Here is a 27,587-nt window from a genome sequence, read left to right on the forward strand (position 1 = left end):
TTAATTAATTAATCCGCGCTCCTTTCATAAGAAAAAACCGCGCGCAATTTTTAAAAGGGACTCGCAGATTACGTTTTTGTTCCGCAGTACATAAAAGCTATAGCATTAATTATTTTAAAGTTGGAGCAGATGCGCTTTGTCAGAGAACCAACTGATGTGATATGACAATCAGATTCGCGACAATGGGTTGTGTCACAACATCAAGTTCCGTAATTAATAAAGTCGGGGTGCAGCGGTCGACAATGTGCCAGCCCTCCAACCTACCTCCCACCCCCTCAGTTCCACATGCGAAATTAGTAAAGTGGGCGGGGTGCGAAACATCAACAGTTGGATTAATCCGGTTAAAACTCCGCAGCATATTATTAAATCAATCACCGGGAATTTCAATGGGACTTTAAATTGTCGTGCGATCATATTAAAAGAAAAAATTAAAAAAGAAAACGGGGAAAAAGGAAAGGATGGCGGTTGAAATGAAACCGAAGACGAGCACGAGTGCAGAAGGAGGGCTGCAGTGTGTGAATAATTTAGATATCCGTTTCAGTCGTAATATTCACGTGAAACGTAGACAAAAACAAAATAATGAAAATGCATTCATTTTTGTGAACGTGTATATTGTATAGTGAACCAGTGCAGCGTAGTTAATAACTCCCCCGGAATCAAATCCGGTACAGCGCTTCGGGCGTCCTGGGTACATTGTAAGGCGGAGGTGATGATCCACACACTGTCTCCCATTGTTCGCATGCACCAGCCCTCTATCCTAAGGATATCTTAATATTCTGCATTGTCGAGATCGTTCACGATGCTCCTGCTCCTCCTGACTCCTCTGACTCCGCCTGAAACTGCTGACTGCGTTCCAACGAGTAAATTCTCTAATACGAATTGCCGTCGTGTCGCATCCACATCCAATTCGTATTTGCATTAACGGATTTACTTTAAGATATTTGTTAATTTAATCACAATTAACAATAGATATCAATTTTAAGCTGAAGCGAGCTTTATGAAAATCAAAAATGTTTTTTTCTGGTGAATAAAAAACGTTTAAATTATTTTAAGAATAAGAATTAATGCAAAATTTATCTATATATTATAAATTTTAAGTTATCTTATTTATTTATTTTATTATTTATTATAAATATATCAAAGTATTTTCTAAAAGTAACAATTATATGACGTATAAACCTAAAATTTTTATTTAAAACAACTTTAGAATTAGTTTTTTTTTAATAATATTGACAAATAAAAAATAACAAAGTGGTTTTTAAATGATAATTTTCAAGTTACTTAAATATATTTAAATAAATAAAGAAAAGAAATATTTACAATATAATATATATTTTTAATATTTTAAATATAAAAAATGTTATTGCAAACCTCTATCCGGTGATATGTATATAAAACTATTTTTTATTGTATTTTTTTCAGCCATTATTCGGAAGCAACTTCCATCAGAATATATTTTAAATAACAATATCCATTTTATCTATTTCCAGAAAAATGAAACAAAAGCAAATTTTATACATGAACCAAATTTTTCTTAGTTCAATCAAAAAAATATTAAATATCTTCTAATTTTATTTTTATCGACATATATTTTGTAAAAAAAATGATATAATAGACCTTTGTCCGGTAAAACAAAAACAATCTATTATATTATATTAATATTATTAATATTATAAAGTTTTATACATGTGATTTAATCAAATTTTTATTAAATCAATCATAAAAATATTAGAAATCATCCAATTTTATTTTTATAAACATATTGTTGGCTGTAAGAAATGTTTTAATAGAGCTCTGTCTAGTGGTATAAAAGACATTGCATTGCCTTTTGAGCTGTCTTTAATTAAAATGAGCTCTCTATTATATAATATTTTTAAATTCATTTTTTAATGTCAAAAATTATAGTTAATAATTAAATAAAAATAATTACAATATTTTTTTAATTCTATTAAGTATATTATTTTAATTACTTCACCTTAAAATTTAAAGTCTCAATTTTTTAAATTTTTGAAGTCTCAATTTTTTATTAATCCAAATTAGTCACAATGAAGCTTCATGAAGACAATTTACATTCAAGACGTGTAGCTATTGTTCATGAATTAACTAAATCACACGGGAGAATGAGAAGAAACTTTGTTAATGAACACATTAACTGAAACATGAACTAATGGAGAGATGTTCTCTTTATAGATGAATCTTGGTTTTGTTTAAGATCAAATGATGCACGAAAAGAGTCTACAGTCGTTGAGGAGAACGATATTTGAATATAACTGTGGCTGAGAGCTCTTGGAGGAGGATCTGTAATGATATGGGGTGGTATAACTTCAAACCGATACACAGTCCTTCACATCTTGACGAACGATTCTCTAAAGTGTGACCTTTCATGAATCAGTATCAAAGTTTACTTTACAATAAAATAATGCAAGACCACACACTGACAGGGTTATTTAAAATTTCTTTGATGTAATTTGGAAGTTATGAAGTGGTCAGAGAATAGTCCCGATATGAATCCGATAGAACATTCTATAGCGACGCATAAGAAATCTGGAACCCGCAAATAACCTTCAAGAATTAACTCAACAACTCTGAAGGAATAATGTAATGTAAGACTTGATCCACCGTTTGATACCAACAATGCCCCAACGTAGCACCGAACTTCGAAGATTCACTATTAAATATGCATTTGTTTTTATACCGGTATTAGCTAAAAATGATCAGAATTTCATTTCAATACATTTATTAAACAAAAAGTTACACTTTTTGAAGTGATACCTATTTCATTGTGACTAGTTTATTTATATTATTATTAATAATAATAATAATACTAATAATAAAATTATTATATTATATTATTATAAATTAAAATTTGCTGTCATCATTAATAAACTAAATATTAACATTATTATAATAACAGTATTTAATTTATTTAACCCCATTTTATGTAAATTTCAATATTTGTAAAAAGTTAAATAACAATAAATAAATTCTATTTATGAATATTATTAAAGTTTAATTTTTTAATAAACACAAAGCAAAATTGTAATAAAAATCTATGAAACAAATATACAAACAAAAATTATTAGATTTTGATGGTTATCGTCAAATATTCACCTAATTAAGAGGACGACGAATTACTGGCTTAAAAAAAGGTAGGATTTTTATTAGTGGAAATCAATCGGATGAACCAGACTCAAAGCACTGAGACATTCAGGAAGGCTTCAAACGAAAAACAAAAGTCAATTTCTCTGCCTTAGCTAAACCATATTTCTTTGTGCAATTGACAATCAGTGGTTTCCAAAAGAAGGATGACTTGTGTTTATCGTAGAATCCAGTCTTTTGCACAATCTACATACAGTTGGTGCTTTCTCTAAAATCGCAACATTGCCGACAAAGACTGGAGTGGTGTAGTGGATAACAGCTTCGAAATGTGGTTTGAAATAAAGTGGTCTTAAGTGATGTCAGAAGACATCGTAAGACGAAATCCACAATTTTTTGTGGAGTTATAATGTTGGATGTCGTGGTAATTATAAATTTTCATTAGAGTTAATTTAACAATGTAGCCATACTTCCAAAAAATGGTGGAATCCCATTTGCTGCTTTACCTTATGATCCTTCAAAATTCAGTTTTCGAACAGGATCATACCTAACTTCATATTGTGGAGGATACTTTGCGAGTGTTTCCAACATTTCTATGAAAATTTGTTATCATGTCCCGTATGATTTCCAGAAATAGCTCCGATCAAACATGTGTGCAACATAATAGAAGATTTCGAAATTCAACACTGCCTCATCAGACTTTGATGATTAATTTCATTAAAATTATAAAAAAGAGCATATTTTCTTTTATATTTTCAGAACATACCAAAAACAAAATTTTCTTTCTTTTGAATTGTAAATATATTATAAAATTCAACTTAAAATAATTATGTCGTTTAAATGATAACCAATAAAAATGCAATTCAGAAACAGAAGCTAATCGCTTGGAAGGTCCAAACTCTTGACCTACATGATTCTCCGCAACGTTAGACCATTTCACTCGTCGACACGTTACATTCCCCACATTCCCCTGGCACATGTGTCGCACGGCCAACCCCACGAAAAAAAATCCGTCCGGGCGCAGAAGACAGACCGAATAATGACAAAAAACAGGCGAAATTCGATGACTTGTTGCAGGTGAACAGCCAATAAAAGCATTATTTCATTAAGGGCCGTGCCGTGCGCGGGCGTCTCGCGTCTCGACGCCTCTTAGGCGTCCGGACGGGGCCAATGGGAACGGCGACGGGGCGGAGCCACCCCTAATTCCTATAACAACATGCAATTCACGAACACAGTCCGAATTTAACGGTGTTTGCGAAAACCGAATCATAATCCGTTAAGTGGTGAGAATGGCTGGTCCGTACTTGTCGTCGTTGCCCGGCGATCTGCTCACCGAGTACATGTTCGGCAGAAGGAGGCAGAGGAGGAACAGGACGACGTTCAGTCCGCAGCAGCTGCAGGAGTTGGAGGCGCTCTTCCAGAAGACTCACTATCCGGACGTATTCTTGCGGGAGGAGGTCGCGCTCAGGATTAGCCTGTCCGAAGCCAGGGTGCAAGTACGTAACATGTTCTGGTTTGCACATTAATTGGACAATATCAATAATTTAATTGTGTTGTCTTTCGATAAACAGGTTTAATTACTGAAGATATAATTTGAGTTACAATGCGATTATTGTAGTAAATCTGATTCGGTTCCAATTGTTCAAATTAATTTAGTCGGTGTAATAAATAAAAATTTGTATTTTTTTACTTGTTTTTGGTTATTTCATGCAGAAATTATATATATTGTATATAAATTATTCTTCATTATTATCATATTATTACAAATGAAAATAAAAAAGTCAAATTAGCATGGTTGAAACATTAAAAGCATGTTCTTTTATAAATATCGACAGTCGCATCCGTCGCGACGCGTCGCAACACAATATATCATAACTTTTTTAATTATCACTCAAGGAACTAATTTTATTAGACAAATTGTTTCAATTATTACAATGTAACACATTAAAGAATAATTATAAATTTCTATTCAAAGTTTTTGATTTTTTATTAGGTAACACATAGAATTAGTGTAACTAAAATTGTACTTTAATTTAAAATTTCATAATAAATTTATGTAATAATTTAGTATTTTCTTTATTTTATTATTAAAATATTTTTCATTAAATTAATGTTGATATATCATTATATTTTTATCTTTATTTGTAAATATATAAATTATTTGATGAAGTAATATAGAAATAGAATTTTAAAATTATGTTACTGATGAAAAATGATTTAAAACTAACACACTAAATTTCAAATAAATTGTTCATTTAACTAATATAATATAAAAATAGGAGTATTTTTAATTTTAATGTTTTAAAATTAATTATTAAATTAATTTTTATACATTGTTCAATTAATTAATATAAAACTATTTTTTTTTTTTGAAAACTTAATGAAAACTAGTATAATATTTATTATTACTTATTTTTTATGTTATTATAAATGAAATTGATTGATCAATTAATTGTTGAATTAATGTCGATAAATTTCTCAATTAATTAATTTAAAATTTTAATGTTTAAAATTAAAATACAATTTTTGAAGAACTTAACAAAAACTAGTACAAGAACTACTTATTGTAATACAATAATTTTTTATTAAATTAATTTTAATAAATTTTTCATGTACAGTATTGGCCATAATACTTGGGTATACATTTTATTTTAAAATGTTGTAATAATTTTAGTAGTACACTCTAAGTATATGCGAAACCATCGTACTATTTTATTATTTTTGTTTCAATTATTTTTTATCTTATTTTAGAAAAAAAAAATAGCTGGACAAAATACTTGGAAAATTTTATTTTTTAAAAAAATTAAAAATTTTTAATGGTCAAATCATATTAATATTTTGTGTGGTACCCTTCGACTTTTATAACTGCTTTACATCTCTGGGGTATGGATTCAATCAATTTATCAATTTGTCTCTGTTCTATTGAATACCAACCCTCACACAATTTTTCAAATAAATCGGTCTTGTTTCGCATATTAGTACTCCTGATTTTGCGTTCGAGAATTTTCCACTGACTCTCAAATAGGGTTAAGGTCGGGACTTTGTGCCGGCCATTTCATTACTGCGACCTTTTCCAATCCTCAAACAACTTCAAACCAACAAATTTGCCTTTACCCATTTTAATGAGGTTATTAACACATTCAAACGTACAAATGAAGGCTTAAAACACTTATTTCGCCTTACATGCCAAGCATTTTTTTTTAAATTCAAATATTTTGTCAAACAAAAAATGTAAAATACCTAATCATTATAGTATACAACATGTCTATTATATTTTAGAACATCAATAATATTTATATCACGGTACAAATTTTCAAAATATTAAGAAATTCCAGATATTATGACCAATGCTGTATTAATAAAAAATTTAATCTATACATATAAATAAAATTGGACTGTCTGTTTGTAATATTGAAATAACCGTTTTTTGCTACATGCATATGAATATAAATACGGTACATACACCAAAATAACATTTTTTACAATTTTTTTCTCTTTGTCTATCAGTCTGTTTGTTCCCGCTAATCTCTGAAATACCTGGACCGATTTTGACGGGACTTTTATTGGTAGCTGATGTAATAAGGAGTAACTTAGGCTACTTTTATTTTAGAAAAATTCTTTTATTTTAGAAAAAATATGTAATGTTGTATTATCCAAGTACTCTCCAGTACCACGCGCGGCTCACGCGCTTGCCACCACTGGGCCGTCACGTCGGGCGCCTTCCACCACTTCTCCCACCAACGATTGATTGATAGTTTGATTTGATTGATAGGTATCTTTTATAATTCCACGATACGTTCTTTTTATCTTATCTTAATTCAAAATATTTTGTTTCATTTTTACTGCTTTCTTTTTTTATCTTTCAGTAATAATTGTAAATAATTAAAAATTAAGTACATTTGTGTTCAATATTCAGATTTAGATTGAAATTGATAAATTATTTATAGCTTATTTTATTTAGTTAGTAACGTAGATAGTTGTTGTTTTCTAATATTTAGTTATGCCTAAAAGAAAGTAAAATCTCTCTAAAAACATGAGATGGCCAAAAGCCAAAGATTGCGACGTGAAAATGAATCTGAACAAGATAGGGAAAGTCGTCTTACAAATTGCAGATTACGAATGTCCATGTCTCTGTCGAATGAGAGAAGTTCTGAGAAGAGTGAATGATTACAATTAGATAGAACGCGTCATTCATTGTTAAGGGCTCAAGAATCTTTGGAATCTCGAAATCACCGTCTATGGATAACTTGGTAAAAAATAATTCCTATTATCTTATCGAAATATTAATAACACAAATAGTCCATTTTATATTTGTGTATCAATTTTAAAATATATATTCAATTTTTTTTTTATTTTCTGTAGCATTTCTACATAAAAAGACATAATTTTAGGTCTGGTTCCAAAACCGACGAGCCAAATGGCGAAAGCAAGCCCGTCTCCAGCTGCTGCAGGACGCGTGGCGGATGCGCTGCCTGGGCATAACATCCCCGCAATTAATCTTGACAGGTACGTCCACCTAGTCTAACCCCCTAAACTTCAACCTCGACTGACATTTGATAATTCAGGCAGGCCCGCCGGTCCACCGTTGCCGTCGGCGGGCGAACCTCCGGAGAAGGACTACCCGGTCAACCCCGGTCTTCCGGTGCCGTGCCAGTGCTCCCCGACCGCCGGCTCGAGGAGTCCGCACAGCATGCGCAGCTCCCCCAGCCCTAGGCCCATCTCGCCCGGCGGGCCCAACGATCTGTCGCTGACGAAGAAACCGCACAGTCCCGAGGACTACGACGTCAGCAAAAGACTCCTGCACCGCGTGGAGACTTAAGGCAGTGCGGCAGCAGGTTTACAGACGCAATAATTTTCACTTTAGGTTATTATGTATGGTACACGGTTTATGTTTTATAACTTAACGTGGATATCAGTTATTTTTATAATTTGTTAGGAAAATACTGCAATAAAATGTTGCTGCAGCTTTATCACATACTTTATTGAATCCTAAGGTTAATTATAATAATTTAATTTCAAACTGTAGATAATTTTATATTTATCACCTGCTTCAATTAGAGAACAGGTTATTGTCGAAATTTCATGTGGACATTTTTAATATTTCTAAAAATTTTGAATTAATCAAAATTTTTGAAAATTTTGTATAATGTACAAACGCCAGGTTATAATACAAAAACTGTTGACATTTATGTATTAGAGTCATATAGAGTTTATTAATATATTAAACAATTTTTGTGGAGCTGTGCCTTTGGTTTTATTTCTGTCCAACACTATTTATAAATTACAGAAATTAATATAAGCTCAGTTCGCCAATAAGTAGAAACAAATTTCAAATTCCATTGACACTACAATATACAGTTAACTTATCTATTTCCTGTCAAAGATAAACGCGCATTTTTGTTTAAATGGTCATCGCAACAGTTTGCACTACTTTTCTGAACTAAATCAATTTAAATTATTATGTTGCAAGTAAAAATGTTAAAGGTACTTAATAAATATTGAAGAGATATTTATGTATCGTTGTATTTAGTATTCAATGACCTTTGGTATATTTGGTTTGTTTAATATATATTTAACTTTCCTAAAGATCCCATATGACTAATATTTTTATAATCTGATCCCCCAACATAAAACTATTTTTAATGCCAAATATCATTTTTATATGTTAAATTTGTAGATGAAAAAACTTTTATTTTTGATAAATAATTTGATGTTTCCAGTAACACATTTAATTTTTGAATACACAATCGCATTATCATTTGATGGAAATTTAAAAGGCAAAATTAAGTGGAACCACGACGATGTCATGACGATATGTACTGGATTAATTTATAGGGTACTACATAAACATTTGCGTGCGCACACTGCAGACAATTCGCTCAAATAGAAAATTTGAATTCAGTCGTCTGAATATGTTTCAATGAATGAGAGGTTGATTTTATCGACGCTATGATTATCATAGGTGAGTATATTCTTTGTTTTGTGTTTGTCATGTTGTTATTGTGTTTTTCTAATAAGATTTTTTCAACTAATTGATTTAATTTAAGCTAATTATACTTAATCATTTATTACTGTTACGTCTGTTGTGCTATTGTAAATGAGACTATGTTTGTTATTTTTATATAAATAATAACTATGATTATGACACAAATCAAAAAGTCAATTATAACTGTTGATTGATGAATTATTTTTAATTTTTATATTTTAGCAAAATTAATTTTTTGTGGCTGCATTAGCGGTTGTGAACATTATAAATGTGAAATATTTACTAAATAACAACAGAAAGATGAAACTGGACAGTTCCACATGTAAATTCTTACTCATCATTTATTTGACCTTCTTTAAGATAAACAAAGAGTAAGAAACCACAGAAATTTTTATTGAAATTAATATGATTGAAACCATGACCCAAGGTACAAATTACTACACGTGATACAGATAATACCTATCATTATGTTAGGACATGCTTCCAGTTATTCACCCACATTTAACGTATAGATTACCGTCTAATAAACTACAAACACACTTAAACCAATGCATTATTTATAGTCGTTTTCATTTTCAGAACTGAAAAGACTGTTAATTCTATTGTACTTAATATGCAACGCGTATGGGTAAGCAATTGTGTCTATTAACATTGTACCAGTCGAATTTTAACTATGGCATTAACTCCAGATGGATGTGGACATGCAAAAACAACACGAACTGTGTGCGAACCAAAGAGCAGACTACGTCCACGTACCCATCAATAGACACGTGCAAATTAGTCTGCGGTGATTACAGGTCGTTATGGCCTCGTCCAAATGGCCACGTTCGACTGGCTTACGATTTAGAATTAGTTAATTATAGGTAAAAATACCGTTAGTATAATTAAGCGACCGTTTATTATGAATGAGATCATCGTTTGTCAAATTTGCCATTTGTAATTTTTTTGTAGTGATTTGGAATTCGTGCTTGCTGGTTCTGGGAAAGCACAGTCGTACTTGCAAAAACTAACAGAGTATTTCCGCGATCTCATAAATCTGAACAAGGTCAAGTGCAGTGATCAGTACAAACAGCTCAGAATTGTACTAGCACCTGTTTCATTTGATACCACCTTAAATTTAGAGACTGCCGAATCATATACTTTAAAAATCCAAACGACAGGTACGACCTCTTTTTAATGAGTATATAGGTAATTACTATTTATTATCTATACAGGTAATATAGTAGAAGTAAACATCCAAGGTCCAACTGTGTTTGGAGTGCGCCACGGCTTAGAAACTTTCTCCCAACTCATCACAACTTTCAGCAACGGAGACGACAATGTTTGTTTAGTTACATTAAAGGATGGAGAAATCAAGGACGAACCTGTTTATCCCCATCGTGGTCTACTTATAGACACAGCCAGGAACTACCAGACTGTCGACACAATTAAAAGACACATCGACGCAATGGCGGCCTCCAAGTTGAACGTCCTCCACTGGCACATCACCGACTCTCAAAGTTTCCCTTTGGTGTCTTCACGAATGCCCAACATGACCAAGTACGGAGCTTATTCCAACGAACAAGTGTACAGCCAAGAGGCGGTTGAAGATTTAATGCAGTACGCCTTAATAAGAGGAGTGAGAGTAGTACTGGAACTGGATGCGCCAGCTCATATTGGAAGTGGATGGCAGTGGGGACCCGAAGCTGGACTAGGAAATTTAGGAGTCTGCATCTTTCAGCAGCCTTGGAGATCCTACTGTATCCAGCCTCCGTGTGGCCAACTCAACCCGACTAATCCGAATGTTTATTCGGTCTTGCAGGAGTTATACAAGGATTTCATTGAATTAAACCCAACCGCCGATTTTTTCCACATGGGAGGGGATGAAGTAAAAACGTAAAGTTGTTTTAAACAAGAACAAAGTGAATTATTATTTTTTTCAGCTATTTATTCCATGTTGGAATGCCTCTAAAGAAATAACCAAGTCAATGCCAGGTAGGACTGAAAAAGATTTCTTGGATCTGTGGGCTTATTTTCAAAAAAGGGCATTAAATAATTATGACATTGCCAAAGGCAATAATAAGACAAATGTGATTGTTTGGACTAGTCATTTAACCAATCCGGCTTATATAAAAAAATATTTGCCACACGAGAGGTATTTAATATAAAACATTTCAGTAGCTCAAAAATCATTATAAATTTAATTCAGATATGTGATTCAAACTTGGGTGCCATCAGATGACAATTTGCCAAAACAACTCCTCAATCTGGGCTACAGGTTAATCATTTCCACCAAAAACAAATGGTATTTAGACCATGGTTTCTGGGGGAACACCAATTATTACAATTGGAGATCCGTATACAACAACAGGATTTTAAAGGAGAAAGGTGTTTTAGGAGGAGAAGTAATAAATTAAATATTTAACTTTTTTCATTTTCAATACTATTAATGTTTCAGGTTTGTATGTGGGGTGAATTGGTTGACACCCATAACGTTTTAACTCGTACCTGGCCCAGAGCAGCAGCTGCAGGTGAAAGGCTGTGGGCAAATCCTGACGACACTTCGTTACAAGCCGAAAATCGATTTTTCACACATAGAGATAGACTATTATTCAGAAAAATTAACGCTGAAGCAGTTGTGCCTCGATGGTGTTCTCAAAACGAAGGCGAATGCTCAACGTACTTAAGTTACTATAATTAAATTATAATTATGTTTATTTTTATTAAAAAATAAAAGTTGTTTGTTCGTTTATTTGTTTAATTCAGTTAGGGCACCTTTCAACACATCCATAGTAAAGTCAGCATCTTCTTTTGTAATACACATTGGTGGTTTTATTCTCATTACCTAAATAAAATTTTATTGAACTAATTATTTTTTATTATTAATAATAATAGTTCTTACATTTCCATGGATTCCTCCTTTGCCAATCAGTAAACCGTTGTCTTTACAATATTCCCATATTTTTAGGAATTTGTCCACCTCCAAAGGCGTGGTGGTATTTTCACCACTCACAAATTCAACACCAATCATTAAGCCTTTACCACGAACATCTCCAATGACGGGAAATTCAGATTTCAGCTTTTCTAATTCATGTAACAGATAAGTTCCAACTGTTTTACTGTTCTCTTGTAACTTTTCTTCTTCTATAATCTATTAAAACACCATAGTAAAATCATTCAACATAAACTTATCTAAATCTTACATCCAGGACACTAATTCCAACAGCACACGAAAGCGGATTTCCTCCAAACGTATTAAAATGACTAGCAATAGTTAAAGAGCTGGCTATTTCGGGAGTTGTAACCACCGCACCTAAAGGAAAACCGTTTCCTATACCTTTGGCCATGGTTACAACATCTGGTATAATTCTATGACCTTCAAATCCCCAAAAATGATCTCCAGTTCTGCCGAAACCTGTTTGTACCTAAAAAAAAATGTTGGAAAAGAAAGTAGCTTCAACTTGATATCAACTTACTTCATCCGAAACGAATATACCCCCATTTTCCTTGACAATCTCATAAGCACGTTTAATAAAGTTCCTTGGGAATTGTACAGTGCCCCCAACTCCTTGTATGGATTCAGCGAAAAAGGCAGCCAGACGCTTTTTAGGTATGTCGTTCAGAAGTAAATTGTTCAGCTCTTGGATATAGTTATCCTCAGCTTCGCACTGACCTTTAGGACAATTACAGGACCTGGACGTTTGAACGGGACTGTCTCTGCAATTGCTGCCTCCCCAGATTCCTCGGAAAACGTCTGGATTAGTAGTTTTGTGAAATCCCGGTGCTTGTGGGACTGGATATTTATAATGAGAGGTGGAGTTCATAGCCATCGTCTGGTAAGACATTCCATGGTAAGAATTTTTGAGGGAGATTATTTCGAAGTTTTTGGTGTAAGCACGGGCCATTAATATTGCAAGATCGTTTGCTTCTGATCCACTGTTCACGAAATAAATTACCTTTAAATTACCAGGAAGTTTGTCAGCCAGCCTTTCGGCGTATTCGTGTATTTTTGGATGAAAATAGATGTTAGAAACGTGACCCAGTTTTTTAATTTGTTTTGTTAATTTTTCTGTTATTTTACTAAAAATCGAGGTGTAAAGGTCAATGAATTTATTAGCAGTTAAAACACATACGGATGACTGTGGCCAACTGATACGGTACAAATTCCTGCGAACATGTCCAAATATCTCTTACCGTTGATATCGAACAACCATTGTTTGTAGCCTTGATGGAGAGCAAGAGGTTCACTATAAAATGTGGTTAAGCTGGGATTTAGTTTCGATTTCCTTGTTGCTTTTAAAGCTTCTATGGATGGCCCCTAAAATGCAACAGTAAAAAAATTCCTACTGATTTGTTTGTTTACCTTGTATTGTTCTGGTACGAAATCACATTTTGGGAGCCTATGAAGACTGGAATAGCTGCGTGAAAGTAAGAATCGTAGCATTTTTAAAACTTCGTGCAACTAAGCTCGACAAATATAAAACTGCAGTCAACAAAACAGCTTGATTAACATATAATGCCGTATATTTGAATGCCTATTATGAAATTAAAATATTAAAAGATCAAATGCTTTGTTTGATCAAAAAGATAAACTGTTTTTAAATATTTATAGTAGAATAATTTGATAACTGGTCAAAATCCGTATGTTTAGATTCTGTCAATAGTGAACATTGATTGCATATTGTTTCAAGTTAAATTAGTTTCCAAACTAAAAATAATATAGTATTAAATATTTGGATACATAAAAATATTTGAATTAACAGTATTTCCAAAGAAGGTGTAATAAGACTCAATTTAATATATTTATATTTTATTTTAACAAAAACTATACACAAACTATAACTATAAAACACTTTCCTGGTTAGGAGCTCTAGAATCGTAATTTAAAACTTCAGGATAATCCTCACAAATTACTTTATAAGCATAACACAACCTTGCAAATTCCTCATTTGATATTTGAAATGGTTTCACCATATAATCTAATTCAGCCAGTTGAAACATTTTTGGAGCTGAAAAAATATATTTGAAGAAAATTTAATAAACAATTAACATACAAGGGTCTTACCTAAAATCTCTCTTAAATCTTCAGGAAATAGTCTTTCAGTCCCCCTGATTGAATATTTCTGCCTCATGTTAAAAATATTCCTTACCACTTTCTCTACAATTTTAAAAGGCATATCCACCCCAGGATTTTTCAGTGGATACAGTGTCACAACACCAACATCAACATCAGGTTTGGGCACAAAAGCTTTACCAGGTATTGTGAACTTGTAATCAATATTGCACCAGAATTGACACATAACAGATAAGCGACAGCGTTGTTTATGTCCCACTGGTGCAACCATTCGTTCTGCAACTTCCTTTTGAAAAGTTAGGGTCATTGATGTTCGACCAAAAGCCCAAGCTGATGATTTTTGAGAGATTGCATGCAACCATTCGACCAGGAGGATTGTTGACACACTGAATGGCAAATTGCCTATTAAATGAATCGGAGGCGGGGCGTCGAACCAACCGTGTTTTGGGGCCTGATTAAAGCCTTTTTCTAAATTATAAGTACGAATATCTCCTAATTCAATTTGCATGTCTGTATAGTCAGAACATGATTCTTGTAAAAGTTCTAATGTAGGCACAAAACGTGGATCTTTTTCCACAACTATTAACTTTTTTGGTTGCTTTTTGATAATAGATCTGGTGATGCCACCAGGACCTGGTCCAACTTCACACACATAATGATTTTTAATTTTGCCGGCAGCTCTAACGATTTTGTCGGTCAAACGTTCATCCATCAAAAAGTTCTGGGACAGCTGTCTCAAAGCCTTGAGACGGTAAAGTTTGACCAAGTCTCTTATGGTAGGTAAAGGGGGTAAACGGAGAGGTTTGGCCAAGGTTGTAAGTTTTAATGTTTGATTCATTGTGTTGTTTTGGCGGGTTCGTCAAAGTCGTCGAGGAACGTCTCCTGTCTAACGGCGTACATAGAATACCCGTAGATGCCGAGTATGCTTACACCAAGAATACCAGCGGTTATGAGGTTATTCCTTCTCAGACGCTTTAATTTCTCCACTCGAATCCGATTCTCCTTTTCGAAGCGTTGAATGAACTCCAACTCCGACGGTTTTAATTTGCTGACATCGATTTTCGGCATGCGATTACTTTCAGACATTTTTTAAAACCTTTTCACATCACCCAGGAATGACATACATAACCTCAACATTTTCTGGAGGTACTTCTTACTAACTTCACTGTAATTAAACATTTAAGTTTAGACGTAAAATTGTAAATCAATCTAATTAATTGGAATTAAAAGATAAGTTTATACTTAAGATTTACCAAAATATTTTATTTTTGTCCATTTTCATTTTAAAAACTAATTTAATCGACGTTGCCAAGTTATACTTTCTTGGTATATAGTTGAACGTATAGACAAAAAACTACTATTTAAATAAAATTATGCAGTATCTATATGTGCTGTTTAATATTAAATATTTCTTTTAACTTTTATCATCAAGTTTTAATTTAAATAATAGAGTATATTTACTTATAGAAATTTGACAACACCGAAAAACCCTAACCTTGCACGAAGACTGACCTGAAGCTAGTAATTTACTAAGAAAACAAGACGAACTGTTTATTTTCAGATTTTTTAGATGTGAATAAAAGACTTTACAGGAAATAGAATGGCTGATGATGGCCTCCCATCAAAAACCCCAACGACGAGCAATCATAACCGTGATGAATCGGACAATGAGGAAGGTGAAAGACCTCAACAATTACGTCTAGATTTGGGGGACAATTCCTTACGAAAATCAAATAGGTTAGGAATTTCTAATAATATTGCTCCAGGTAATAAACGATTTCAAAATCCTCCTAGCACAAAATTCATATGACACTTTTTACAGGAAGCAGTTCTAGTGACATTCAAAAAAGGGAAGATAATCCTTTTTCATTCAAGCACTTTTTAAGAGACTCGAACAGTTATCAGAGCAAGGGGGCTAGGCCAAAGGTATTTTGCGAAGGCAGACCAGTACCGCCAGCGCCAGAACTCGGCAATCAAATTACCAGTGAAGTAAAATCAAACAGAGTGGTGCCAGAATTCTCATCTGCCTTACCAGACTTTGTCCAAGACCATCTAGTCATTGAACAGTGCTACTTAGGAAATAACAGTAACCAGAACTTCAATCTAGATATTAACAATTTACCAGACTTTGCCCCAAGCAGGGATGACAATAGACTTAACTATGAGGCTAGTCACAACAATGAATTAAAAATACCACTGGATCTGCCTGTAAGACCCCCATCCAGTTTTCCTTTAGATCTGCCCATTTCTAACTCTGTTCCTGCATCCAGAAATTGTCCACCAGTTGAAGTAAGTGCTTGACCTCCAATTATAAATGAATGTTAAAATAATATTGTTACAGGTTGGCAATTCAAAGAGTCTGCCAGATTTCCTTGCAGACAGTGCAGTTTGCTCACAAATTTGTGATAATGCTCTAAATCACACACCAGAAAATGAATCTGATTTAATGAGGAGAGAGTTGGAGAGTCTTAGGAGGCAATTGAGTGATCAAATTAGGAGGGCAGACAATTTAAGTCGGGAACTGGAAGTTGCCAGAAGTAAAGAACATGAATACACCCATAATCTTGCCAAAGCATTAGAACAAGTTGAGGAAAATCTGGAAAAGAGCAATGTATGTTAATAATTATTTATTTATTTTTTGCTTTAACTGAGTTGTTTTAGAGGAAAGCTGCAGCATCTGTAAGTACTATTCAAAAGCTAAAACAAGAAATCAAACTACTTAATGTAAGTATATTGTGGTTTAATTTACCATAAATTATGTAATGACTCACCCTTTTATAGTTTCAAATAAATGAACTGAAAAGAGAAAATAGTATGTTGAGGGGAGAGGAAGCTGCAGGTGGTGCTGGTTATTACAACACAAATGAACTACAATCCCAAAGATTGGCCCAAGAGCTTAGAGCTGCTGCAAGCACAGCAGAACATTCTTTAAGGTACATTTAAGATATAAATGTTGAGTTGCCAAGTTAACAGTGGTTGTTTTTAGGCAATTGTTAACAGGTGTGGATAATTTAAGAATAATGGCTGCATCACTAGAAAACATGCATAGAATAGAAGAAAAGAATGATCCTTTCATTGATAAGGATGAATCAGGGCCTGCCCTATGAAGCACATGTTTAAAATCCTGTTTTGTTATTTTTAAATGTACATAAGTAATTTATTGTTGATATAAATTTTTATACATGTGATTTTATTTATATGTTATTAGCTAACTGATATTAACACCAAGTATTGTATATATATATATATATATATATATATATATATATATATATATATATATAATGCAAAAATTTATAATTTTGTCAATTATAATCAATGTGATTTTTTTGTTTTATGTCTTTATTATCATATATGTATATGATGTTCAAGAATATTTCTCATTTTTAATAAATTTGTATATTAGGTTGATTTCCTGATTATATCTGATATCATTCGTTTTATTTATCCCATTTATTTTTTCTCCCCATAAAATATTCCTGGTTGTGTCTGATAACAACTAAATTTGATACTCTGGTATAAATAAATCATTAAAACAACTATTTGAATAATAATTTTACAGTATACGAAGATATTATGCCATGACCTACGGTTTTTTACGTAATACTTTAATAATCTATGATACATATTTGACTTAATAAATAAAAATGTTATAGAAAGTGCCAAGTATTTCAGCCGCTTTGTAACGTATTGTAAACCCAATGATCATAAAATTATTTTATAACCCGAGATATAAATATATCAAGGTTTTTCGCAATTTATTCAAAAAAATTCAACAATACAGCGTTATACTTTTAGTGCAACGTTTCACATTCGTTCATAATCCGAATACTAACCGAGTAATTTATTTAACTCGTATCAATTGTATTCATCTAATTTACGTATGGAAATAATAAACGATTTTAGTTGAATAGCGACTGCATGTGGAAGCTATTTCAAATAGTCCCTCTTGACAAGATAAGATAATATTTCAAAGTTGTGTTATTTGGAACCGGTTAGTGGCGTGTATACCTGAACACCAGCTTGAGCAGAATTAATTAAGTAAGTACCTGTGCTTACATATTTTTATTTATTATATTGTTTAAATACAATAATAAACTATGCCTAAACACACACAATGTTGTTTTGTGATACATTTCCTAAATGGACCTTGAACTTATGCCATTAGGTATTTAAAAGCACTAAGAAACTGTAAATAATTACTCGACTAGCACATATTTGACTAACAGCAGTGATATAACAAGCAGACACTTTAAATAACCATTGTAAATATGTTTAGGCTCGCACATTTTTTATCATTCCTAGAATAATTATAATTTAAATATTACACAATACTTATTTTTCCACTCACAATTAAGTAATTAATAAAATATTATTCATTCATGGATGGTTTAACGTATGTTGAATAAATGTTCCTGAAATCATTACACTGTAATGTTAATAAATTTATTTATAATACAAAGTCAATAACTAATTACTTTGTCCAAAAGTTTACTAGTTGCTAATATTTTTGTAAACAATTGTTAGCACTTTAGTTTGTCGAATGTTAACAACAGTAAATTATCTAATCCGTGGGTATAATGACCAAATTTTTATTGTAGGACTGTGATACGATGAGTAAACTAGCAACGTTTATGAAAAATGCTTTGGACAAATATCCCATAGTTTCAAATTGTGTTATATATGGATCGTTATGTGTTGGGGCCGAATTTTCACAACAAACACTCACAAAGAAAATTTTGGTAATATTTTACAATTAATTTTTAAATTCATCTTTTAACCGATATAATATAGCCGGACAAGTCTGAGCCGTATGACTGGGGTTCCATTGCCAGATACAGCATTTATGGAACAATAATAGCTGGTCCTATGCTGGCAACTTGGTTAGTAAAATACACACACAAGAGTCAGAATCTGTATCGATTAATTTTATTATAATATAATTTTAGGTACAGATTTTTAGACCAGCAGATTGTTGGGACTGCTATTAAAACTGTGGCTAAGAAAGTTACAATCGATCAGTTCACATTTACTCCATCATTATTGGTTGTATTTTATGTCTGTGAGTATTCTTTTAAAATATTTATTAATTGAAATCTAAAATTTATTATTTTGACCACGTATTTATTTTTTAGCTATGAGTGCAATGGAGAAAAAAATAGATCTCTTGGAAGAATGCAGAGAAAAGTTCATTCCTACCTTCAAAACCAGTTGCTTATTCTGGTTACCAGTACAAACTATCAACTTCTTATTAATTCCACCAGTTTTTCGAGTCACCTACATTGGGACCTGTTCCTTTGCCTGGATAAACATTCTGTGCTGGATCAAACGAGGATCATCTTGCCAAGATGAAATAAAATCAATTAATTGACATTACATTAAGGTTTTGAATCTTTAGAATAATTTAGCCGAATTACAAAACAAAATGTTGAAGTATTCAATGTTAAGTCATACCTGTAACGATCTCAACTGAGATAATAAAAAATGCGTACCTAAATATTTATTTTAACTTTTATTGAAGCATTTTTAATCTCACATTTATGTGTTAAACAAATCATGTCTTAAATAAATATACGTTTAGGATTAGGAACAGCAGTGTTTTATTCTATAACAATCAGCTGGAAACTCTCCAGTCGTCTTTAATCAAATCAGCAGTCTTCTCTCCCACCATCATAGCAGGAGCACTAGTATGAGCCGACAAAGTGACGGGGATAATACTTGTATCCGCCACTCTTAATCCTTTAATTCCATGAACTCTCAATCTATTATCTACTACTGCTTCAACATCACTTTCGTTACCCATTTTGCAAGTGGAGATTTGATGATGTACAGTCACAGTTAAAGTCCTTAACGCACATTCCCAATAATCATCGGAATCAAATTGCAATTGTTCACAATCAGGCACTGGAATGTCATGTAATTTGGAACCCAGGTGTTGAAAGCCTGAAGTTTTGGATAGCTGCTGCACGTATCGAATTGCAGCTATCATTGTTTTTATGTCGTCGTTTTCCGCATCGGTGTAAAAGTTACCATATAGTAAAGGAGGTTCCAAAGGATTCTTAGACCTAAGCTTAAGGTAGCCCTTGGATTTTGGGTGTAATAACATCGGTAACATTGCCCAAGCTGGTGTTTGTTCTAGTGGTTTATAAAATTTGTTATAAACATCTCTTCTGATTCGAAATTCCGGTTTAGATATTATACCATAATCCGCTTCCAAAGTCCCAATTCCTGATAATATCAATTCAATGTCTGGATAATTTTCCTCAAAAGTAGACACATTAGTCTTAATATAAGCTAATGATTCTACACCACCTAGGGACGTATAAGGACCTTTTCCTCTTGATACAAATTTCAACACTTCATTAGGTTTTAAAATAGCAGACCTAGGGTTAACGGCTCTGTTAATTTTATACACAAGACCAAGGAATGATATGTGATCATACAGTGACTGCCCAACAGCCAAATTTTGAACGACAGGAATGTCTAACTCTTTTAAGTGTTCTTCTGGACCAACGCCAGAAAGCATCAATAATTGAGGGGAATTAAATGTACCAGCAGACAAAATAACTTCTTTCTTAGCTTGAACCGTGTATTTTTTACCGCGTTTAATGAATTCCACACCTTGTGCCGTTTTGGTGGTGGGATCTATTATAATTTTTGTGACCCTTGCTGATGTTATAATTCTCAGATTATCTCTGTGGATTATAGGATAGAGAAATGCAGTAGCTGCGCTGTGTCTCCGTCCTTTCAACAGATTCGCTTGTATTCTTGAATAACCCATAAAGTCGGCGCTGTTGTAGTCAACCAATTTGCTACCTATTTCAATGCCCCCTTTTATAAACGCGTCTGATATTAAGGAGGAATATGAATACTCAACGTTTAAATTTCCACCTTTGTTATGGAACTGACTGGCACACTCTTTTCCCAAGTTACAGTTTTCGAATTTCAGATAGTAAGGTAATACGTCTTCGTAAGACCAGCCAGGATTACCGTTCTCTTGCCAACGTTTGTAGTCGGTGGGATTGCCTCTTGTGTATATCATATAGTTGATCACCGTCGTGCCCCCCAGAGCTTTTCCCCTTGGCCAACTGCAGATGTTGTCTTCCATTCCTAAGAAAGTTTTAGAAGTAGAATGAAAATATCAGGTGATACAGTTACAGTACCTAAACAGACCCCGTCTTGCTTTTCCATCGTGTAGTTCCAGTTATAGGGTGTCACTTGGAAGATTGGTGCAAGTAATGGAATTTGCGTGAAGTAGTTGGCAGGTCGTCCTGCTTCTAGTAGTAATATCTTCCAATCATTAATTTCGGATAATCGATTTGCTAAGACGGATCCAGCTGAACCAGATCCAATAATAATAAAATCAAAACCTTCTGTAAAACAATAATTATATTTTAAATTATTTAAGGTATTTCACTAATTGAATAATGCATTTGTTTATGACGTTAATTAATTAATATACAATATATATTTCAATATTCTACACTTTTTTTCTTTCTTAGTTACACATCTTATAAATGTCGGAGATATTACTTTAAACGTATAATATATTAGTCTGATTTGGTTGGCTAAAGAAATAGCATATTTTGTATATGTATTTAACAATACTCTTAATAGTTAGAATTTATTTTTAGTAGGATTTATATTATTTTATGAAATATATTCACTTTTAGTGAGAATAAAGAAACATTACACACCAGTAAAAACAATAATTAACATAAAACATCAAGGTCTAAATATTGCTAACATCGCTAAAACTTGACATCCTTACTTATCCCCTAGGTTAATAAAAAATGAATTCATTGGGTGATATAATATCACTGGGTCTAGTAGAACAATTAGACGACGACTGAAGAAACAATTAGTATCAAAAAAGAATATTCCAACAAGCCTAAAAGTTTGCACAAAAGTGTATTTATTAATTATATATATTAATTTTGGCAGAAGGTACTTTAAAGTGATGAATCGAGGTTCAGAATAGAACAAGATTAGATAATAAAAAATACATTGATCGTTCTCCTAATAAAAGTTTGGATCTCAGATACACTCCAAAAATTTTGAAACTCGATTGAAGAAAAATTTTTGGTTGGAGGTTTCTTTACTTGGAAAAATTAATAGTAAAATGTATGACATCATGATAGTTGTAATGAAACCATTTAATTACGATAATTTACCAATTACATGGATGTTTATGCATGATAATGATACGAAGCTTGCATCCAAAGTTGATTTAAAGGTTAAAAAGTTGAGATTCTCGAGTGACGAGCCTAAAGTCTACATATAAATACAATTGAAAACTTATGGAATGACATGCAGTCTCGATTAAAACACCAAAAAGCATTAAATTTAGATGAATATATTGTAATTATTTCAAATAAAATATAGAACATTTTGTTGCTTTTAATCAGAGTGATGCATTTCCTAATTAACGGTAACATAGTATTCTGTGCTATTTCTCTGACCACCCCTCTATATTAAAAACAAAAAAAATGTATACATAATTTTAGGTTTAGATTAATATTCTTATATGAATTAAAAAGTTGAGTTGACGTAGATTAAGATTTTGATTTAATTTTTAAAAATGTTTCGACTTACCATTATCTAAATGTTGTTGTTTGGCGTGACTAGAATATTTATCGAATGCTTCCACATAATTATTAAATGCCGAAATAATATTACTAATTCCATAGGCACTAACCGCACTGGATTGAAATAACATCAAAACTGCGATTTGATAAAACATTTTCTGCTAAAAGGCGTTTCACTAATTAACGAATTACATACTAAATAACGCGTTATGTGATGATATTAGATTAAATAACTAATGAACTAATTATAAATTACACGTAACTGGTCGTATTTTTATTGGAGAGGATATTGAAGGCAATATAGTAAATAAAATATCGACCTTAGTTGTAAACAAAATGTTTTTCTGTTAAACATAATCGACCTCATATTAGTACCAATTTAAAAAGTTCTTAAAAACAAATCACACTAACAATTAACTTAATATTTTATGAAACAGAAAATTTTACCACACAAAAATTCTAATAATTACCTTCATTTCACTAAAAACTTCTTTCGTTAGGAGGACTTTTTGTACAATTCTGAAATTAAGAATTAAAATAATAATAAGAGTGGTCGCCTACATTAACAACTATTTAACAACTGACCTGCTTCGGTCAGGGAATTTGGGATATTTTCAAACTTCAAAAACAAGTAATAAAATAAATAAATATTTGAAGGTAAACTGCAAGTTCTAGGTCAATAAATTGTTGGATTTAAATTATTTGCAGTTTTAGTGCACTATGTATTTGTTAAATATTGATTGTCTGAAACCTCAGATGTCAACTTGTTCCTATTTTCTACGAATTCTAAGCTAATTTATATAAGAATGAGTTTTTGTAAGATTTCCTTTCCAATATAACATATAAGGGTGGGTAAACACGAAAAATTTGCAGTAAGTCGAGCTTATGCCGTATTTGAAACATAGAGATATTCTATTATCCGACCGGGTTCAACGTTACATGGGATAAAATCGAACTGAAACATAATGGATCTGAAATTATAGATAAAATTAGCCTGGTGCTCTGTGGAATTTGTTTATGGGAATGTAAGGTAATATTTATGATCAAAAAGCTATTCAAATATATATTGTTTGATGTTTACTATGGAGTATTCAAATCAATTAAAAATAGCCAATAGTATTTTGATATACTTGTTTGAAAATCATTATTCATTTTATTCATTTTTTCTGTGAACACGAATCCTTGAATAGATTCTAAAAAAATGGCTATAAAATATACAAATTAAAGTAAATACTTATAGCAATGTCCGTCATTATGCAGTCAGTTTTTATCGACGGCGTTAAATATTAACTTTAGTGTGAATATGTGTAAATTTACAATGAAACCGACAGAGATTTCTAATATGGACTTTTTTACAAAATTCTTAAAAGCTGTAAGTACCTAAATTCATAAATACCTCTTTAAAATGACCAAAAGTAATTAGTTAATTAATTTCAGATATTAACATAAAAAGTATTATAACTTAATTATAATGATTGATAAAACATATATCACACTGTATTATTTGTACTTAAAATTTCAAACACAATGATTTGCAATTGCAATTAAAAATATTTTTCTAAAAATTACTGTTAATGTGACGTTTATGGTAACTATAAATGTACAAATTAAATTTAATTACGTACCTTAATTAACATAATCATAAAAATAAACATAAAATAAGTATATTCTCATTATATTTTTGAAATAAATATTTATGCAATAAATAATTGAAATTAATATATTAAATTTTAACCAACAAACATGCAATATTAAGACAATAAAATATAAATATTTAAGTGAATAATAATAATTGTTATTATTATGGCAAATAATTGAAAAGTTCAAACCCATAAAACATCAAGGTTCATCTAGAACAATTGTAATTATATTTTTGAACATTCTAAAACACGTATATATGCAAATGACATACAGTAAAAGCTCTTTATTCGCGGGGTATACGTTCCGTAAACATGCCGCGAATACAGAAACCGTGAATATGGAATGTTAATTTATGGAATTATAGGGGATACGTTCCTAGGTAACAAAATAAAGAACAAATATATAAAAAAATCAATTTAATTGAGGTTTTTAACCATATTGAGTAATTATTTTCTTCAGGCTTAGGCAATGGCTTAAGAAATTTTGTAATTTTTTCTTGCTGGGCAATTTTTAGAAGTTCTTTCAATTCAGACTGATATTCAGTAGAAGCATTAGCAATTTTAACTGAAAAATGAGACTTTGTTCCATACACGGTTCAATTTTCATTTCATTTTTTGGTCGCAGTCTTCGATCCATAATGATAACGCCACTTCCGCTTTTTCTATTGCTAGATTACGAACAATATTACCTGTAAGTGAAGTTGAAGCTGCAGACGACCTTATTTTATCTTCAGAATTTTTTATTGACAAATTACTCGATCACAATTTTTGTAACGAATGAAAAAATGAAACCATAAATGTATACGCAATGCGGCTTTTACCAAAGGATGGAATGGTTTGTTTAAATTCTTATAAACAACCGAACGCGGCGAAGGCGACTTATGTCAAAGGACGAAAAAATACAGCATAGACATTATTTAAGAACATATTTTTGGCATAGTTGTAGTAAGGTCTATTTTACTTTTTTATTTGTCCATTTGACGACGCTTTTACAAAGGATATTGTACCGATGTGCGGATTTAGATCCGCGAATAAAGAAATCTTTAGTCGCGAATACAGAAATCGAGTCGCATTTATTTAATCCGCGAATAGTGAAACCGCGAGTGTAGGAATCATTTAAAGGAAATATGACGTCTTATTAATTATACAACCTACTATTTGCATATTGGAAATATTTATTACGTATTTCCACAAATGAGTATCTATCTGTTTACTATCCGATAGTTTTTTTATGTTCACTAATAACCTTCCATTAGCCTTATCATAATACATAATAAATTAACATTTATAGGAAAAACTTTGGAACAAACGGATCAATTTTCACACCTCCCTGGAACCCATAATTTACGTACTTTCTGTTTTGATGGTACCGGTAGTAATTATAACTATCGGAGTATTTGGTATAGTTAAATTCATGGTAGGATTATGCCTATGGGCTAAATATAAAAAGAATTTTGGAGGCCTAGTAACAGGCGGAGATGTGGTATGGACCATCGAAGAAGAAACAACAAACAACAACATCATCAACATACTTTTAATAATCGACATCAAAGATCAAACATTACATTCGCTAAGACAATCGATCATAGATAGAATAAAAAATACTTTATACCGCATAGAAGGCCCGAAAATCACTGGCATTAGAAAATCAGTACTGGGATACACATATCTTTTGAAAAACCAATACACGGCGGAAGAAGCAGTTTCGTTCTTACCAGAAATTAATAACGGGTCGGTTTTGGAAGAACGTGAGTTGGAAGATATTGTATCTGAATACAGCAACAAGCCCTTACCGAAGAATGATCTGGCTCTTTGGCAAATGTTGATAGTCAGAAACCCAGTAAACTACAAAGGCTCGAAGCACTACTTTTTAATATTTAGAGTCCACCACATGGTCGGAGACGGATCTTCTTTGATCCAGATGATGAAGGACAATTTCGGCGATTGTGTGCCCAAACCACCTGCTACGAATTTTAGAAAAGAGCCGGATTTCGTTGAACAACTTGTGTACCTTTTAAACGGTATTTACACCTTCATTATATCGTTCGCCTTTCTCGTCAACCAATCAGTGTTCAAACACAACGATTCCAGTAGCCTGCACGGCAAAGAATTATCCGGCGAGAAGATTGTGCTTTGGAACACAGATGAGTATCCCAATCTACTTGAAGCCGTGAGAGCTGTAAAGAACAAAATACTAGATACAAAATTTTCCGAAGTCATTTTCAGCGCTATTTCCGCCGGTATTTCGGATTATTTCTGTAAAGTACGTAGTATTCTTATGATAATGGAGGGTTCACATTTATAATGTGCTTTCGCAGATTTCCGAAAATCCTCCAGATACTGCTACAGCTGTAGTTCCGGTTATAGTAACCAATAGCCACACAAAATTGAGCAACACCTTCACAGTTGGACTAATAGATGTACCAATAGCTCTCAAAAGCTCACCCACAGATAATAACAACATTTTAGCACAAAGACTTGATGAAGTCAAAACTAAAGTTAGTTTAATAAGAGAACTAGTTGACTACAAGGTAGGACGGGGTTAATAATGTTATAAAATAATTTCAGTTTGATTCTTCAGATGAATTATTGGCTGTTAACCGTCGCTTGTCCAGTTCTACCTGTTCCCTTTTTGAAACTGTTGGTAGACGTAAATAAATGCACCATGGGAGTGAGTAATTTACCTGGATGTTGTAAAATTTCTATATTCAATGGATACAATCTCAAGGATATTGTTTTTTGGGTACCGCATAGAGGCAAAACTGGTGAGCATTAATTCATAGAAAATATAAGGAATATTACTGAACAAGTTTTATCGTTTAGGTTTAGGATTTTCGATATTAACTTACGACAATAGGTTACAACTTGGTTTGATTGTTGATAAGGCTCTTATCCCTACAAAAGAAGACGCCCAAACTGTTTTAAATGGAATATCAAAGTACATTGCGTCTTTGAATCAAGAAGTAATAGGAAAACTTTAAAAATATTCTGAAAAAGGTAAGTTTATGATACTACTATATTATTTTAAACATTGTGACTGTTTCAGAATTTAGAGTATAAAGCGTGGACAAATGAAAATTAATTAAAATGTTGTTATATTTTTATAATTGTGTATTTCATATTTTTTATAATTGGTAATAAAAGATATTCTTGATTTTATAACATTTTATTTGAATTTAATATCTCAGACTTTATAAGAATAAATTAATCTTCTTCCGGTAATT

The 27,587-nt window shown here is 32.2% G+C and overlaps 9 protein-coding genes across 11 annotated transcripts; 5 read left to right on the top strand and 4 right to left on the bottom strand.

Moving 5' to 3' along the window:
• The first annotated feature begins 4,026 nt into the window (after positions 1–4,026).
• On the top strand, positions 4,027–8,335 carry LOC109599166 (dorsal root ganglia homeobox protein). The gene is made up of 3 exons (XM_020015114.2): positions 4,027–4,592; positions 7,488–7,602; positions 7,662–8,335. The coding sequence occupies exons 1-3, from the start codon at positions 4,386–4,388 to the stop codon at positions 7,913–7,915; spliced, it is 576 nt and encodes a 191-aa protein (XP_019870673.1). The 5' UTR covers positions 4,027–4,385; the 3' UTR covers positions 7,916–8,335.
• A 535-nt stretch (positions 8,336–8,870) lies between these two features.
• On the top strand, positions 8,871–11,801 carry LOC109599141 (chitooligosaccharidolytic beta-N-acetylglucosaminidase). The gene is made up of 8 exons (XM_020015088.2): positions 8,871–9,058; positions 9,662–9,710; positions 9,772–9,945; positions 10,034–10,242; positions 10,297–10,949; positions 11,005–11,216; positions 11,271–11,466; positions 11,520–11,801. The coding sequence occupies exons 1-8, from the start codon at positions 9,046–9,048 to the stop codon at positions 11,760–11,762; spliced, it is 1,749 nt and encodes a 582-aa protein (XP_019870647.2). The 5' UTR covers positions 8,871–9,045; the 3' UTR covers positions 11,763–11,801.
• Positions 11,798–13,560, bottom strand: LOC109599134 (alanine--glyoxylate aminotransferase 2, mitochondrial). The gene is made up of 6 exons (XM_049963237.1): positions 13,425–13,560; positions 13,195–13,379; positions 12,538–13,141; positions 12,265–12,486; positions 11,964–12,212; positions 11,798–11,906 (listed from the first exon to the last, which is right to left on the bottom strand). The coding sequence occupies exons 1-6, from the start codon at positions 13,503–13,505 to the stop codon at positions 11,811–11,813; spliced, it is 1,437 nt and encodes a 478-aa protein (XP_049819194.1). The 5' UTR covers positions 13,506–13,560; the 3' UTR covers positions 11,798–11,810.
• A 294-nt stretch (positions 13,561–13,854) lies between these two features.
• Positions 13,855–14,973, bottom strand: LOC109608165 (dimethyladenosine transferase 1, mitochondrial). The gene is made up of 2 exons (XM_020024584.2): positions 14,127–14,973; positions 13,855–14,070 (listed from the first exon to the last, which is right to left on the bottom strand). The coding sequence occupies exons 1-2, from the start codon at positions 14,971–14,973 to the stop codon at positions 13,904–13,906; spliced, it is 1,014 nt and encodes a 337-aa protein (XP_019880143.1). The 3' UTR covers positions 13,855–13,903.
• On the bottom strand, positions 14,970–15,329 carry LOC109608167 (cytochrome c oxidase assembly factor 3, mitochondrial). The gene has a single exon (XM_020024585.2). The coding sequence runs from the start codon at positions 15,219–15,221 to the stop codon at positions 14,970–14,972; it is 252 nt and encodes an 83-aa protein (XP_019880144.1). The 5' UTR covers positions 15,222–15,329.
• A 335-nt stretch (positions 15,330–15,664) lies between these two features.
• LOC109608168 (endosome-associated-trafficking regulator 1) lies at positions 15,665–17,564 on the top strand. Its single transcript, XM_020024586.2, has 6 exons — positions 15,665–15,901; positions 15,958–16,424; positions 16,477–16,746; positions 16,797–16,859; positions 16,917–17,068; positions 17,122–17,564. The coding sequence occupies exons 1-6, from the start codon at positions 15,736–15,738 to the stop codon at positions 17,240–17,242; spliced, it is 1,239 nt and encodes a 412-aa protein (XP_019880145.2). The 5' UTR covers positions 15,665–15,735; the 3' UTR covers positions 17,243–17,564.
• A 379-nt stretch (positions 17,565–17,943) lies between these two features.
• Positions 17,944–19,725, top strand: LOC109599159 (mpv17-like protein). The gene is made up of 5 exons (XM_020015111.2): positions 17,944–18,176; positions 18,737–18,877; positions 18,930–19,018; positions 19,085–19,197; positions 19,271–19,725. The coding sequence occupies exons 2-5, from the start codon at positions 18,749–18,751 to the stop codon at positions 19,504–19,506; spliced, it is 567 nt and encodes a 188-aa protein (XP_019870670.1). The 5' UTR covers positions 17,944–18,176; positions 18,737–18,748; the 3' UTR covers positions 19,507–19,725.
• Positions 19,629–23,290, bottom strand: LOC109599136 (glucose dehydrogenase [FAD, quinone]). 3 transcript variants are annotated; one of them, XM_049962888.1, is made up of 4 exons: positions 23,194–23,275; positions 22,731–22,884; positions 21,299–21,508; positions 19,629–21,245 (listed from the first exon to the last, which is right to left on the bottom strand). In XM_049962888.1, exons 1-4 carry the CDS (start codon positions 23,197–23,199, stop codon positions 19,750–19,752), a joined length of 1,866 nt encoding a protein of 621 aa, XP_049818845.1. In that variant the 5' UTR covers positions 23,200–23,275; the 3' UTR covers positions 19,629–19,749. The 3 variants fall into 3 exon arrangements, with proteins under 3 accessions (XP_049818845.1, XP_019870642.2, XP_049818846.1); XM_020015083.2 differs by having other exon boundaries at positions 22,731–22,881; positions 23,194–23,267; XM_049962889.1 differs by lacking the exon at positions 22,731–22,884 and having other exon boundaries at positions 23,194–23,290.
• A 639-nt stretch (positions 23,291–23,929) lies between these two features.
• Positions 23,930–27,525, top strand: LOC109599171 (uncharacterized). Its single transcript, XM_049962890.1, has 6 exons — positions 23,930–24,095; positions 25,655–26,626; positions 26,682–26,894; positions 26,945–27,128; positions 27,187–27,360; positions 27,410–27,525. The coding sequence occupies exons 1-5, from the start codon at positions 24,027–24,029 to the stop codon at positions 27,342–27,344; spliced, it is 1,596 nt and encodes a 531-aa protein (XP_049818847.1). The 5' UTR covers positions 23,930–24,026; the 3' UTR covers positions 27,345–27,360; positions 27,410–27,525.
• The last annotated feature ends 62 nt before the right edge of the window (positions 27,526–27,587 follow it).

This window comes from Aethina tumida, chromosome 2 (genome assembly GCF_024364675.1).
Source record: "Aethina tumida isolate Nest 87 chromosome 2, icAetTumi1.1, whole genome shotgun sequence".
Classification (NCBI taxonomy): domain Eukaryota; kingdom Metazoa; phylum Arthropoda; class Insecta; order Coleoptera; family Nitidulidae; genus Aethina; species Aethina tumida.

What these genes read in the sequence shown, in the direction of transcription:
- LOC109599166 (XM_020015114.2), top strand. Translation starts at nt 4,386, where the DNA reads ATGGCTGGTCCGTACTTGTCGTCGTTGCCCGGCGATCTGCTCACCGAG. An exon ending in TGTCCGAAGCCAGGGTGCAA is followed by an intron (nt 4,593 to 7,487) that starts GTACGTAACATG and finishes ACATAATTTTAG; the next exon opens with GTCTGGTTCCAAAACCGACG. An exon ending in CCCGCAATTAATCTTGACAG is followed by an intron (nt 7,603 to 7,661) that starts GTACGTCCACCT and finishes TTGATAATTCAG; the next exon opens with GCAGGCCCGCCGGTCCACCG.
- LOC109599141 (XM_020015088.2), top strand. An exon ending in TTAGAATTAGTTAATTATAG is followed by an intron (nt 9,946 to 10,033) that starts GTAAAAATACCG and finishes ATTTTTTTGTAG; the next exon opens with TGATTTGGAATTCGTGCTTG. An exon ending in TCCACATGGGAGGGGATGAA is followed by an intron (nt 10,950 to 11,004) that starts GTAAAAACGTAA and finishes TATTTTTTTCAG; the next exon opens with CTATTTATTCCATGTTGGAA.
- LOC109599134 (XM_049963237.1), bottom strand. Translation starts at nt 13,505, where the DNA reads ATGCTACGATTCTTACTTTCACGCAGCTATTCCAGTCTTCATAGGCTC. An exon ending in TCGTACCAGAACAATACAAG is followed by an intron (nt 13,380 to 13,424) that starts GTAAACAAACAA and finishes GTTGCATTTTAG; the next exon opens with GGGCCATCCATAGAAGCTTT. An exon ending in GTATATTCGTTTCGGATGAA is followed by an intron (nt 12,487 to 12,537) that starts GTAAGTTGATAT and finishes ATTTTTTTTTAG; the next exon opens with GTACAAACAGGTTTCGGCAG.
- LOC109608165 (XM_020024584.2), bottom strand. Translation starts at nt 14,973, where the DNA reads ATGAATCAAACATTAAAACTTACAACCTTGGCCAAACCTCTCCGTTTA. An exon ending in AGATTTAAGAGAGATTTTAG is followed by an intron (nt 14,071 to 14,126) that starts GTAAGACCCTTG and finishes ATATTTTTTCAG; the next exon opens with CTCCAAAAATGTTTCAACTG.
- LOC109608167 (XM_020024585.2), bottom strand. Translation starts at nt 15,221, where the DNA reads ATGTCTGAAAGTAATCGCATGCCGAAAATCGATGTCAGCAAATTAAAA.
- LOC109608168 (XM_020024586.2), top strand. Translation starts at nt 15,736, where the DNA reads ATGGCTGATGATGGCCTCCCATCAAAAACCCCAACGACGAGCAATCAT. An exon ending in TTCTAATAATATTGCTCCAG is followed by an intron (nt 15,902 to 15,957) that starts GTAATAAACGAT and finishes CACTTTTTACAG; the next exon opens with GAAGCAGTTCTAGTGACATT. An exon ending in AAAATCTGGAAAAGAGCAAT is followed by an intron (nt 16,747 to 16,796) that starts GTATGTTAATAA and finishes GAGTTGTTTTAG; the next exon opens with AGGAAAGCTGCAGCATCTGT.
- LOC109599159 (XM_020015111.2), top strand. Translation starts at nt 18,749, where the DNA reads ATGAGTAAACTAGCAACGTTTATGAAAAATGCTTTGGACAAATATCCC. An exon ending in CACTCACAAAGAAAATTTTG is followed by an intron (nt 18,878 to 18,929) that starts GTAATATTTTAC and finishes GATATAATATAG; the next exon opens with CCGGACAAGTCTGAGCCGTA. An exon ending in ATTGGTTGTATTTTATGTCT is followed by an intron (nt 19,198 to 19,270) that starts GTGAGTATTCTT and finishes TTTATTTTTTAG; the next exon opens with CTATGAGTGCAATGGAGAAA.
- LOC109599136 (XM_049962888.1), bottom strand. An exon ending in ACAACAACATTTAGATAATG is followed by an intron (nt 21,509 to 22,730) that starts GTAAGTCGAAAC and finishes ATTGTTTTACAG; the next exon opens with AAGGTTTTGATTTTATTATT. An exon ending in GCAAGACGGGGTCTGTTTAG is followed by an intron (nt 21,246 to 21,298) that starts GTACTGTAACTG and finishes AAACTTTCTTAG; the next exon opens with GAATGGAAGACAACATCTGC.
- LOC109599171 (XM_049962890.1), top strand. Translation starts at nt 24,027, where the DNA reads ATGTGTAAATTTACAATGAAACCGACAGAGATTTCTAATATGGACTTT. An exon ending in TTTCGGATTATTTCTGTAAA is followed by an intron (nt 26,627 to 26,681) that starts GTACGTAGTATT and finishes GTGCTTTCGCAG; the next exon opens with ATTTCCGAAAATCCTCCAGA. An exon ending in GAGAACTAGTTGACTACAAG is followed by an intron (nt 26,895 to 26,944) that starts GTAGGACGGGGT and finishes TTGATTCTTCAG; the next exon opens with ATGAATTATTGGCTGTTAAC.